Raw genomic sequence first — 13,603 nt, 5'->3', positions numbered from 1 at the left:
GGGCCCCGCCCCCCAGCGCCCGCGCGCCGCCCGCCCCGGCGCGGAAGCTCCCGTCGTGCCCCGCGGCCCGGAAGCGGAAGCGCGGCGGGTCCGGAGCCGGCGGCGGGCAGATGGCGGAGTGCGGGCCGCAGCCGCCCGGGGGTGGCGGCGGCGGCGGGGGGGGCGGAGCGGGGAGCGGGGCGGCGGGGGCGCCGAGCCGGCACGAGAAGAGCCTGGGGCTGCTGACCACCAAGTTCGTGTCGCTGCTGCAGGAGGCCAAGGACGGCGTGCTGGACCTCAAGCTGGTGCGGGCGGGGGGCAGCCGGGACGGGGCGGGGGGGGTGTCGCGCTCAGGGGGATTCGCAGGTCTGCGGCTGCGAAGGGGCTCGAGAGGGAAAGGCGTTTCTGCGCCGCCTGGCCTGTGTGCAGCGCCACCGGCACCCCCGGGGCCAGCCGGGCTCGCGGTGCTGTGAGGCGCCGCCCGGTATCGGCACCGCCCGGTGCCGTGCTGCTCTGCCTCCTGACAAGGCGCCGCTCCTTTCCTTGGGTAGAAAAGAGCTTTTGAACGTCAGCTTTGCTAAGCCCTTGCCAGCCGCACAGATCTCTGCGTTCCTCTTCCCGTTCCCGTCTCTTTACCCTGCAAGAGCGCTGCGTCCTGTGGCTGCTGGACTAGCGGCTCCCAGCCCTGCTTTGCCGCTGAGGACCAGTGGTTTCTGCAGCCGCCCTGAGCGGGATGGCTGGAATTTGATTTGTGATTAGTGGGGAAGTCGCTGATAAGAACAGGGGCAAAGGGGCAGCGGCTTCTTCTCGTGGTCATAATGACATTGAGAGCAGTGTTGGTAGCTCGAGGCGCTGGGGTGAAAGGGGTGTGAGGTGGTGAGCAGAGAGCTTGGTCAGGAAGCAATCTGGCAGGGAGGAAGGAGAGAAGTGGGACTGAGAGGTTGGAGTTAAGTGTCCAACTTACTTTGCAGGCTGCAGATACCTTGGCTGTGCGACAGAAACGGCGGATCTACGATATCACGAATGTCCTGGAAGGCATTGGGTTGATTGAGAAGAAGTCGAAGAACAGCATCCAGTGGAAGTGAGTGACCGAGAAGGTCTAAATCGTTCACGGGTCCCTCCTAGGTCAAGGTCCAATTTTTTTGGGTACCTTTTTCCCATTCGGACGAGGCTGTTGTCCCAGTGACATTGGCTAAAACGGCCTGCTCAGAGCAAGGGGCCTGTACTTCCCCCAGCTGAACTGTGCTGAAGTGTGTATGGCATGTCACCTGTACACCTGTACAGAGCTGTTATTTTGGTTCAGACTAGGTATTTTCTGTGTGTCGGACTAGAGAAGATGCCTGTTGTAGTGCTGGAGGCGGGGGAGAGCCCTGGCAGGCTATGGGGTGTCGGAGGATGCATCAAATGGTGCTGAGCTGGAAGGTGGTAGGGGATGTGGGGCAGGTACAGATGAGGCTTTGTGGCCGTGGCATAGGATAGAGGTGGTGGGAAGGGAGGTGGTGGCCTCCCGGAGAGGCTGGGGCTGCTTTGGACGCTCCGTCAGCTGATCCATGTCCCTCCTTTTCCCTCCGCACAGGGGGGTGGGTCCTGGCTGCAACACGCGTGAAATAGCTCACAAACTGATCGAGCTGAAGGCAGACATAGAGGACCTGGAGCAGCGGGAACAGGAACTGGAGCAGCAGAAGATGTGGGTTCAGCAGAGCATCAAAAACGTTACAGAAGACGTGCAGAACAATCGATATCCTTTTGCCAGCCGCTTATTCCTCCGGGCTGGAAGGCAGAGGCCTGAGGGCGGGGTTGGCGCTGCCCTGTGCAGGGGCGGTGGGCACTTCGTGCTGCTGGAGGACCTGCGCTGAAAGGGTCAAGAGGCAGTGCCCCCCTTTGGGAGCAGGGGAGCTCTGCCCAGCCTGGGAGCAGCTTCCTCTGCGGGGCACGCAGCGCTGGGGAGCAGCGGATGCGTTGTGCACCCGTGGCTGTCACCTGGCTTTTTGAAGTTCCCTGGCACCGTAATGTTCGCAGTGAGAAAACTGCTGCTGTCTGAGCCACAGGCACTACTTTTCTTGAGCGCAGAGCTGCTCTTGCAGCTTGTCTGTCGTAGGTTGTCAGCTCTGAGGCTTACAGACCTCGCCTTCAGAACGCTGCAGCGTGTGGCACGGCCGGCCTTCTGGGAATGGCATTGCTTGTGCGCAGGAAGGAAACGCCAGGTGCCCTTTGGGTTCTGTCCTCACAGGAAACGGCAGCCTTTCTCCTTAACCTTCAAAACGTTAGCGTATGTGACGCATGAAGATATCTGCAAGTGCTTCACAGGTGAGGAAATCGTGCTGCATCATAAAGATGTAGTGCTGCAGTCCTGTCAGTGCATGCCAGCTGCTTTCCTTTCTCTGAGGAAGAGGCAGCAGATCTTAATTTAGGTGCGAGCATGGGCTGCCCAGTAGCACCAATGTGGTGCGAGTTCTGATGCCATCCTTTGGCTTGGGAGCCCATGGGTTGTAGCTTTGTTGTCACATCAGACGTGAGGGGGCAGGAGGTTTCTTTGCACTCATGTTTAAAGGAATGTACGAGCCCTTCCTAAGGTAGTCTTTCTGCTGGCTGTCGCTTTGTGGGTTTCTGTATGTTACTTTACAAGCCTTTTTATTTTCAGGGCTTGGGGTAGACAGTACAAATCCTAGCAGTAAGAGAAGTTTACGGTAGAAATCTGGGTGTGGGCAGGAAAAAAAAACATAAGAAGAGTACCTCAGCTGCATCGTGCCTTCCACCAACAGGAAGGCAAAGAGCAGGACAGAAGGGAACATGCTATGTGCTGTGACCTCGCCCCGTGGTACTGCCTTGCCAGGGTTGCAAGGTGCCTGTGTAAAAAGCCAAACGTTCTGTCTCTGGGGCAAAAGTGAAGAAAACCCCACCGGATTCTGTTTCTTCTCTGCTAGCAGTTGTAGTGCTGTCTGTAGGACCCAGAAAATCCCCCGTGGCCAGTGTGCAGTATGGCAGCCTGCAGAATACAAACTGTTCTCAGCTCTAGGGGCACGGAGTCGTAGCTGCTTTCTGCTTCGGTGAGCGCTGTCCCTCTGACCCTGCGCAGCCTGCGTCTGCTTGCTTACCTCAGAGAGTACGAGACTGGAGCTGCTTGTCCTGCCCCCCCCAGCCGTGCATCGTCTCACCCTCGCCTGACTCTCTCCTCACCTCTTCCAAGCTGCCTCCTTGCCCTACGCCGCATCGGTTCTTTTGTTTTTCATCTTCGCCTTTGTTTCGCTCCTGTTCACCAGACGTTATCCTGCTCGAGTTCCTGCTAATAACTCGCGTGTGCCACCCCTCGCTTTGCTGTTTCTTCAGGTTTAAGTTAGCGCTCCGTGGGGGCAGGGATTGTGTTTTCAGTTTGACAGTGCTCGGGGCCAGATAATTCGTGAGAGCCTGTAGGAGTTTACTGGAGACCAGCAGACAGATTATTGCTTGCTTGATTGAGTGTTTTGCATTTTGCTGCACCTGTTTTTCTAAACCAGTTTGCATCTGAAGTCAGACCTCCCCAAAAAGCGCAGAGAAGATGAGATCTTACTCAGAGCAGATCTGAAATCCTTTGGAACGGAGGCTGCATCTGTGTTTTTTCCATTGTTTTGTTCTGGTGTGTGCCCAGATTTGCTGTATGAATTTGCTTTACATCGGGCATCTGATTCCCCCTGCCAGCAAATGTCTGGGCCTTGGAGAGGTTCTTTGTCGGACCCCTTGTGTTCCTGAACAGTGGTAAAGGCTGAATTTTATCTCCCCTTTCTTATTTACGGCTATTAAACTCACTTTCTCCAAGTTAGTTAGGACTTGAGGATTTCCCTGCTTGGACTCTTGTCGAATAGGACTTGTTATCTGGATATTAAAAAAACAAAAACTGAGGATACGCTAGTTCAGAGTGACTGGGAAACGAAGTTTTCCCATCTGTTGCTGTGATGTGTTTTGTGCTTGCAGAATCAAAAAGGAAATGGAAGCACGCTGTGCACCGACTGTTTTGTTTTGTGAAAATATTTGGGGCTTAGCTATCAAGAGAGATAGAAACACAGTGCCTGTATTGTAGAGGCCAACAGGTCTTAAACCTTGAGCTTGTATCTTTGAGCTTTGTTATGCCTTTTTAATGTCTTTTAACGATACGTATTTGAAGTACAGATTTGTTGAAGGAATCCCGTCTCGCTGACAAATCTTGTGGTGTTTTTAATCCCTCTGCTTTTGCTGATCCGACCTTTAATTGCCAGCCTGAAACTAAAGGCTGTGCTCTTCTGCTGTCCGCTCTCTCGTCACTCTGGGGATATTCTGTATTAATTGTCAAGTGAAGCTTAATGCAGAACACCAGTGAAGTGTGAACACAAACCACACAAAAGCTCGAACATTTGAAGTGAAAGCTTCTAACTGCTCGGTCTGAATATGTCTCTCGCTCCCAGCACTGGCAGTTCTCTCCTCACGTTTTTCTTGCTAAATGTAAACCCGGAATGGAAGCTGCTCGTCTGTGGTTGTGTTATTAGAGGCGCTGATCTCAAGGAGCTGCAGAACTTGGCGATATGATACTGATCATATGACAGCGAATGATACTGTGGGTCAGCCTGGCTCTTGGCATCACTGTGCAGGGTCCGGTACAGCTAGCACCAGGCAACTTTTGCTGGTAGAGGCTAGGGAGTGTTGGTTTGGTATTGGTACTCGAGCAAAATGAGGCTGCTGTGCTGTTAGCGGCCTGGCTCCTGGCCCTAGCTCCATGCTGTCTGCTGGCAGTGCAGCTCTTCGAGTTGCTCACTGTTGTGTTCACTATTCAAATCAGAAACCTTGGGACAACAGGGTGAAGGGTCTTTCACTTAGGATTCAGACCTTCTTCAGAGTGAATTTAAGCCAGCCCCAGTGTTTCCTCAGAGGGAAAGAAAGTTTAGTCCCGTTAAGGATGCTGCTGGAACACTTGAACGTCTCTTTAGGGTGGCTTTGGGAGAAACTTCACAGGTCCTTTGTGCCCTTGGCAGTTGGCACATTTGTAGCTGTACGATGTGCGTAGCAGCTTGGGTGGGTGTAAAGGCCGCGGGGCCTTTGGGAAGCGCAGGAGATAAGGGCCTTTGAGGAGGGGCTCTTTGTCAGCTGTGTGCTCCACCAGAACAGTTTGTGCCCCCTGGGTGCTGACTGTATGGTGTCTGTTTTCACAGGTGACACCCTCCTTGCAATTCGAGCCCCATCAGGCACGCGCTTGGAGGTTCCCATCCCTGAGGTGAGTGATAAATGCGTGGGTAGAGGGCACGTGTGTTGTGCGGGTGTGTTTTGGGGGGGGTGTTGCTGCATTTACCAGGCTGGGAATTGGTTGTCCTGGCTTTGATGGAGTTGGAGGAACTGGCAACCCGAGGAAGGCTCCAGATATTAAATATTCACCAGGAAGCTTTGTTTGGTGGTACGTGAGTTACTGCTGGAGCACCACGGGGAGGGGTAGTTCCGGGAGGGTCAGGAGAGAGCTGCTGAGAGGGGAACTGTGTGTGGAGCTGTCCTGAGCTGTCTGGACCGCGTGTCTTGCCGATGGGAAATTCCTGTTCTGTTTGAGAAGGGCTCTGAGTGTATGTCTGCGTTTCGCTTCTGGCTTTTCTCAGGGCCCAAATGGGCAAAAGAAATACCAGATCCATCTGAAGAGCACAAGTGGTCCAATCGATGTTCTCTTAGTAAACAAGGACGCTTGGAGCTCTCCTCCTGTCGTACTACCCGTCCCTCCCCCTGAAGACCTCATTCAGTGCCAGGCAGTTGCACCCTCGAAACCACAGATACCGCCGCTTGCCCACTTCCAGGAGGCATCCGTTCCCAGCAGCACCCAGCCCTCTACGCCGACACCTTCCAGCACTCAGGATCACAGCCCTCCTGCGCAGAAAGCCCCGAGCACAGGTGAGAGGCAGGTTACAGCAGAAGTTTGTAAGAGGGCCTTCTCGAGTCCCAGGTCCAGCGTTTAGTTTGAAAAGAAGGCTGTCAAAAACGCAAGGTAAGTTAGGTTGTGGCTTTGTCCAGCCAAATTTTGAAAGCCTCCATTGATGGAGATCCCCGTCTCCTTTGTGAGCTCTTCCAGGGCTGCAGCACCCACTCAGTGAATTGTTTATGGATATCTGGGTTTGTTTGAGCTGCAGCTTGTGCCTGTTGCACATATTATATCATTTGGCACCATGGAGAAGCTGTGCTCCATCATCTCTGTGACTGCTTTTCAGGTGGCTGCAAGCTGCTATCGGATTGTCCTTAGACTTCTCTTTGCCTGCCTGCCTAAGCCCAGCTCCCTCCGCCCTTCCTTGTAGGACACGTACTGGACACCTGCCTGTGTTGGTAGCCCTCAGCTGGATCATCTCCACTTCTTCTTGAAGTGGGAGATGGGCAAAGCTGGACACGGTGCTCCAAGCACAGCCTCAGCCCCAAGGAGGAGGGTAGCAACTTCCCTTCTCCTGGCTGTAGCTTAGTATGTGGCTTGTGGTGATGGCCGTGGCAGTGTGCTGCACCAACACTGCTCTCCAGCAGAGCTGCTGCAGGACCTGGGAAGTTTTGCTGGGTGAAATCAAGAAGCCTCCTTCCTCTGCAGCTCCCTGCACTTGATCAGCATTGCAAGTGAGGGTTTGGTCTGTGCCGTAGCTGCTCGTATGGGGACCGGTCGGAGATGACGTTCTTGTGTGTCTGTGACTTTCCAGAATGCACCGTCTCGGTGGCAGAGTCCAAGAGCAGCGGTGACCTTGACCCCCTCAGCAACGTGCCCGCGTCCGCCGGCCAGACGGCCGGGTTGGATACCCAGCCGCTGCAGTCCTCTGCCTCGCTGGACAGCAGCTCCGTCCTACCCAGCCCCTCTACCTCCTTTGAGCCGATCAAGCCCGATCCCACAGGAAGTGAGTATGCGACGTGCCCCCGTTTCACGCGTGGCTCCAAGAGAGGGCCGCATGGAGTGAGGGAAAAGCTGCTGACCCCAGGGAAATGAGCTGAGCTCCGTTCTGCTTTCACTGTCAGCCAGACCCTGCAAGGGGTGAAGAGGTATTTTCCTGTGAGGGACAGCCAGCTGCCTGAGGGTGCTGGGGAACCTTGTGAGGAGCTGACAGTGTTATGTCTATACCATGCCACTTCCTGTGACACCAGTACTAGGAAATCCACAAGGGACGTTCACGTGATGTGTCTGTGCTGTTATGTGTTGGGTTATTCCCTTTTAGCCCCTTCTATAGGTGCTAGGTCCAAGTCGTGAGACTGTGAAGCTGTAGAAATTTCAGCTTTTGATAACTGTACCTTTGTAACTTGTGGGATGTCTTCCTTTATTAGGAGAGCTCTTGAATCTGTTTTTCTCCTTTACCCAGAAATAGTTTGTCTATCTCTAGTGATCTTGTAGTCCTAGTGATCTTCCAGTATATATTTAGGGAGCTTCCTGATGTGCTTGGTGAGATGAAATGGACTCTAAACAAGGAATATTTTAGCTTTATGCCAGGAAAGAGCAGGCCAACCCACAGCCAGAAAAGCATTGCCTGGGTAAGACACTGTGCTGTAATGCCACAAAGCTTACCTTCACTGCAGGAACACTCAAGGTTCAAGTGTTACGTTTAAAAGAGGAGGTTTTGCTCAAATGTAGCTCATGTAGTTCTTTTCTCACACTTCTGCCAGCGTGTCTGAGAGAAGGGTGAACAGTCTGTCTTCCATCTTGGAGAAGTCTTGACTGTGGAATTAGGCCTTTGGTGTGCGTAGAGCTTACCCTAGCCCAGAGAGGCTGTGCTGACTGTCTAAAGGCATGCCCTTATCCTACACAAGGCAAATCGAGGTGTTGTACAGAAGCTGAAGCAGTGTGAAGTTTGCATACAGGCTATTACTCTAAAGCTGCTGACTGATAACACATCCACGTACTGGGGTTCCTACATATCTATTTAAAGTAGTTGAGCTTAAGTCTTTTGTTGCTGATCATTTCTGCAGATACATTTGACGCGGGGTGTGGGAGCAGAATGTGTGGTTGGTGTGGATGATCTGGGTGCATAAGGACTGAAAGCATGGTTGGACGGTAGGCGATTAAGTTGTAAAGCATTTCGGGCACTTCATGTAATGATGCAAACCGTTTGGTTTGTTGTATTTGCAGTGCTGGAGCTTCCCAAAGAGCTGTCAGAGATGTTTGATCCAACGAGAGGTATGTTCGGTATGTTCACTCCCTGATCACAGCCTTGTTCCGTGCCCATCCACCCACAGCCGTGGGACAGTTCGTTTTATTTACCCACTTTGGGATTATTTTGGGGATGTGGTTTTGTAAGGTGCTTGTGGTAGCTGGTGGCTGCGGGCCCTCTACCTGTAGAGGGCGCCCTTAAAATTACTGTTTTTTATATGTATTTTTCTGTCTTCATGTTGCCAGCAACCTTTGTTAAGAGTTTGCCCTACAGTGTGTAGAGGAGGGCTTTCCAGGCACCATGCCAGTGCTGATTTGTGCTCTGTCTTCCCATGCTCCTTCTCCAACTTGTCTGCACCATCTAGAGCTACCGGATAAATCCCTGTTAGTCCTGTTCCAATTAGAGCCTACCTGGAGCTAATCCAAGCACATAATCTAGGGAAATAGTCTTCTTTCTGTGACATATCCCTCAGTGCTTTTGGTAGTCTTTTTGGAGCAGTAGGGGAGGGGATGGTGTTACTTGTGTCAGGTGTTCTGCCTCTGTCCAAGGAGAGTGGGTATCACTGCCTCATGGTGGAACAGACTTTGGGCTAAGTAAGGGCAGGAGAGGTGCAAGAATTTGGTCTAACATAAGCCTAAACTGGGAAAGTTTTTTTGTTTTTTGTTTTAATTTGCACATTTAGACCCCTGTCTTTCCCTTTGCTGGCAAAATACTTCCTAGCCCTGCAGCCATGCGGAGCTGAGTGCACACAAGCACTTTGTGGTGGTGACAGGATATGTCACAACTGTTCCCTGGAGTCCCTAGTTCTCTGCTCTAGCGGATGCTTTGTGAAAGTGCAGCTTTTGCTTTAAAAACCACGCAGTCCCAAATGCCATACACGTGCAACCGTCTGATCTGTGTGCTAGGAGCCCTGAGCCAGGCTCCACGGTCGGCCTGGGGGGCACCTTCCCTCCGTGCTCAGCCCCGCGTCTGAAGCACCCACTGCTGTAGACAGGGGGTGAGGTCTTGGTAATGACTGAACACATCTGAAGAGTAAAACTGACACTGTGCAGCGTGAAACATAAACTGCTGCAGGGCCTAAGCCCATACAGAAGGTACAGCTTAACCCAAACTAACTCTACTGTGAGACTACATGAACACTATTAAAAACGAGAGGTTTGCTGTCTACATTAATGCGCGTTGTTTTACGGGGTATTCTTTACAGTTTGGAGCGGGAAAGGGCAGGTCTAGGAGTGAGGGAAAGTGCAACATGGCATAGTCAGATTTTAACCATGATGCGCTGTTGAATTGCCAATGAAAGCTCTGCTCTGCAGAATGGAATTGGCAAGTGGTGAAGCTCAGCACTGGAAAAAATCACTTAAAAGCTCAGAGAAATGAGCTTTGCAGCGTACTTTGCGGCCTCTTTCAAGCCAGTGTGATCATAGTAACGGTGCTCTGTCTCTGGCTGCTGCTTTCAGGCTATGCAGTTTAAGCTGCAAAAGCCTGCAATTTCTTCCTTAGCGTTTTGTATTGGAATTACTTTCTCTGTGTGGTTTTCTGTCTCTTTTAAGTGGATGTTTAATAACTGCTTTATACTTGTATCCTGAAAAAAAATGAAGTTCAACACACACATGCACATCCTGCTACATTATCAGCCCTGAAAAGATCTGAGAATATAGGTTCTGTATTTAATTGCTGTTTTTGAAGCTGGTATCATTCCTGTCTAGTCACTTCCAATTGAAATACTCTCATCTCACCACACTGAATTAGGCAGGTGTGTTCCTGTCCTCTAGGAAACAGCCTGCTATGGGTAAGCATCTCGAAGATGGGTTCATCTGAGTTTCTTTGGTGAAAGCTCATTTCAAGCGTGGGTAGTATCTCATCAGCCTAGCTAGATTGAGTTAGATCTTCACTATTTAACTTGGCAAAGTGGGAAAGGGATTCAGAAAGTTGTTTTTAAACACTTTAAGAAAAGAGATTGACTTGCACGTGCTTTGTCTGGCTGCTCGTCTGTCTACCCTTCAAGTGTCTCGTGAACCTACCAGCCAAGATTAACAACACTGGAGGAAGGAATGACATTTCGGAGATAATTACTGCCCACACAAAACTATAAAAAACTTAGAGGGGAGAGCAGTTAATGACCCATTAGGGAAGGATATGCAGAGCTCAGATGTTATTCTGTTTGGCAGTGGGCAGCCAGCCAATCTACCAGTGCATATTGCTGGATTAGCCACAGCACAGCTGTGGAGCAAAGGGAGCAAATTAGGGGAAACAAAGGGGACAAATCTAGAGGAAACTGGAGAGATTGATTAGTTCTGCTGCTGCTCCTGGAACAGCTCATTTGTTTTTCAGTTTTTCCCCGCTCTAGTAAAGTCAGCGCATAATTGACGACCGTGAATGTGTCAGGCTTTACCAGCTCACTTTGAGATGCATGTTGGAGAGTTTCCTTTGGAAGAGTTCAGGGACACCAGCTAGCATGCCAATGCGGGGGCAGGGCATAGCCCATCATATGAAAGCGACTGGCTTATGGCTGAGCTAAGCAGGCAGAAACCTCCCGCAGAATGTTTTGATGCTGCTTGGATTGTCTTGACGTGCAGCTTTCCCTTTGCCCATGCAGGGGGCCTACGCTTTCTCCTCTCACTACCCGCACGTGCTCTGCCTTATGCACACACTTTGCATTAGCAAAAAAAAAAAGGGGGTAACAAGGGTGAGGACCAAAAGAGGCTGGGAAGGGTGGGAAACTACCCAGGCACAGACCAGGAAGGCAGCGTGTGTTGCTTACTGTGCTTGTCTCTTCTCTAGAATGTATGAACTCTGAGCTACTGGAAGAGCTGATGTCATCCGAAGGTGAGTCTCTGAGTTTTCCCCTCACGGTGTGGCCTTTCTGGGGGAGAAGACTAGTTTTGTGTGACTTTGTACAGCTGGCAGCCTTGTGAATGCAGGCTTGCCCTCATTTTTCTGGGCTCTGGGCACAGACTCTGTTCTCACTGTCCTGCCAGTCCCCGGGTGATGTGTAAGGACCAGAAGAGCCCGTCTCTTTAGCATCGCAAGGCTGATTTGAAGCAACCTCACAGATCTCAATATGGGGTGGACTCCCTGGGCCATGGGGCAGCCTCGTGGCTTGGTGTCCGATGGCAACTGTGGGCTAGGTGTGGGTGTGCTGGGCTTTGTAACCAACTGTGGGCTTCTCTTTCCCAGTGTTTGCTCCCTTGCTCCGCCTCTCCCCTCCTCCTGGAGATCACGACTACATCTATAACCTGGATGAGAGTGAAGGCGTCTGTGACCTCTTTGATGTGCCTGTCCTTAACCTCTGACTTCTCAGCGCGGCTGTGAGCCTCGCAAAGACAGACCATTTTGTAACTTTGGAAAGTGTCTATTTTTGGATTCCTTTTGTGCTAGAGCTCGACGAGTGAGTGATTCAGAGATGCTCTCATATGGACTCAGAACCAAGAGATGTGGACTTGCAGGCCGGGAGCCTCCTTGTAGCTTCTTTCTCTTCCTGTGTTGCACATGCAAGGTCTTTGACTTAACTCGCCTCGCTGCGCCTCTCTCTTCACCGGATCCTGGGCCTCACTTCAAAGGGTCTGTGATTTGAGTGCTCCCAGCTCACCTGTAGAGTTTTGCCCATGTGCCTCTCCGAGCTTCCTCAAATCTGCATGCCTTGGTTTTCCTGCACTCCTAGAGGCACTTTGCACCTCCTAGGTACCAGCTGCTATACGGAGCCCTAATATTGTGTGGTCAGTTCACAAGTCCGGATGTAATTAGCTAGATTTTCAGTGTGAGTGGTTCAGGTTGGGGTGGTTATATTTTGAATGACAATGAGGAAAAAAAATACGGCACCAAAGTGTCCATTTCTTCCAGTGACTCCAGACCAAGCTAGTATGTTTTACAAGAAAAAGCACTTTTTTTTTTTTCAGCTGTTCCTCTTAGTAGGACCCAGGAGTTGAGCTGAGAGTTTCCCTGCTTTTGCATCAGTAGGAATGCTGGTTCTCCTGCGGTGTTAGCTCACCAGTCTGTTGATGCACAAGCCCAGGGGGTCCAGCTCCTTGTACAGCAGCTGTGCTGTTTCTGCAGGGCTGAAGAAGGTGTGCCAGTATTAATATTGTTATTGTTTTTTTCTTAAGAGATGCTTGAAAGGATAAGACTGCTCCAGCTGGTGCCTTTAAGGTACTCCAACTACATCAGACCCTGCTCATATTAGCATATAACTGTTCTCCAACCATTGCACTTGAGCCTTCAACTGTCTAAAAGGCGACCAAGCAGTAACAACAATTCAGTAGTACTCTGCCGTGACAAGATACATAAGTGTCATCAAAATAGTGTTTTGTTCCCCCCCCTCCCCGCCTTTTTTCCCCTCTTAGCATCTGTTCAGGATCAGGCTTTCTGTATATTTGAATTTGCTCCTCTAGTGTCCGTATCCATGCTCCCAATTCCTGATCCTGTGGCAGGTTGCTGCCCAGTGTGTTGCTTTCTCTGCATCATTTGTTCCATGAGATTCTCTTAATTGTTTTGTTAACGGAAGGTCTGCTGTTGAGGTTTTTTTTTTCTGATCAATCTTTGACCCTGTGCATTTTTTTTTTTTATTGGAGTAAAAATCCTTCATGGGTTTGTGTTATATTTTGCAAGCCCCCGATGTTTTTTGGTCAGATCCTGTATTTGATAGTCGTCAGTTTTGCACATCTTCCTGCCAACGCAGCGGTAGCAGCTGTCATGCCTTTCCTGCTCAGCCAACTGCCGAAGAGAAGGCCGGGCCAGGAAGCATGGCTGGGCATTGCAGAGATAGCTTGCAGCCATCTGCACGACCAGTCAATATTTGACTTCTGCTTAGCTGCTCACCGTGTGTGAACCACAAAAAAAGCTGGAGCACGAGCAATAAGGGATGTAAATGGGATGTCTTCAATCCTTGGAGCCTGCAGAGGTGAGAAGAGCGTGTGCTTGGGACCTCTCTTTCCCGAGGCGGCTCCTTGTGCCATTATGTTCTTTGTGGGACTCCTCCAGAAGCTGTTCACTTCTGCAGCGTGGGAAGCTCATGGTGTGAAGCACCAGCATCCTCTAGGAGAAACGTGAAGAATTCAGTAGGAGCAGACAACATTGGACACTTTCTAGTTTCTAGATGGCAGTGGGCAGCTACTACTGGTGGGACGGAGACCGGGTGGGTGGTGAACTTTGCGTCCCCATGCAGCAGTTCCTCAGCCTTCCCTCCTTTGCATGGAAGCTACCCAAAAACTGTTGGTCCTGCTCGCGCGTTAGCTTGGCGCCGCGGCTTGTGCGTAGCTAGAGCTCTCGTCAGCGCGCTGCCCGACCTTCGCTCTCCCTCCAAGTGTTAATGTTTGCCGTCGGTTAGACGATGTTTGGGAAAAAAAAAAAAAAAAAAAAAGAGATGTAGAGAAGATTTACAGTAACAGATTGAACTTTGATTCATATATAAAGATTATTTTTATACTTTTTTTTTTTTTCTGAAAGGAAAGAAAATTTGCCTGTAATATTTGTACAGTTGTTCTCTGAGTGAATAAACCAGCCCTTTCCAGAGCCTCCCCGCGTCCGGGCCTTTGCCG

General features: G+C 50.9%; 1 protein-coding gene across 2 annotated transcripts; it reads left to right on the top strand.

Annotated features, from left to right (window-relative positions):
- Positions 1 to 96: 96 nt before the first annotated feature.
- Positions 97 to 13,577, top strand: E2F4 (E2F transcription factor 4). Of its 2 annotated transcripts, none has more exons than XM_083852017.1 (10): positions 97 to 284; positions 951 to 1,060; positions 1,556 to 1,717; positions 2,243 to 2,286; positions 5,136 to 5,197; positions 5,568 to 5,853; positions 6,636 to 6,827; positions 8,048 to 8,095; positions 10,851 to 10,895; positions 11,247 to 13,577. In XM_083852017.1, exons 1-10 carry the CDS (start codon positions 111 to 113, stop codon positions 11,360 to 11,362), a joined length of 1,239 nt encoding a protein of 412 aa, XP_083708143.1. In that variant the 5' UTR covers positions 97 to 110; the 3' UTR covers positions 11,363 to 13,577. The 2 variants fall into 2 exon arrangements, with proteins under 2 accessions (XP_083708143.1, XP_083708142.1); XM_083852016.1 differs by having other exon boundaries at positions 8,048 to 8,104.
- The last annotated feature ends 26 nt before the right edge of the window (positions 13,578 to 13,603 follow it).

Source organism: Anser anser (assembly GCF_964211835.1).
Source record: "Anser anser genome assembly, chromosome: 11".
NCBI classification, from domain to species: Eukaryota; Metazoa; Chordata; class Aves; order Anseriformes; family Anatidae; genus Anser; species Anser anser.
This window is presented reverse-complemented; position numbering and strand designations above follow the sequence as displayed.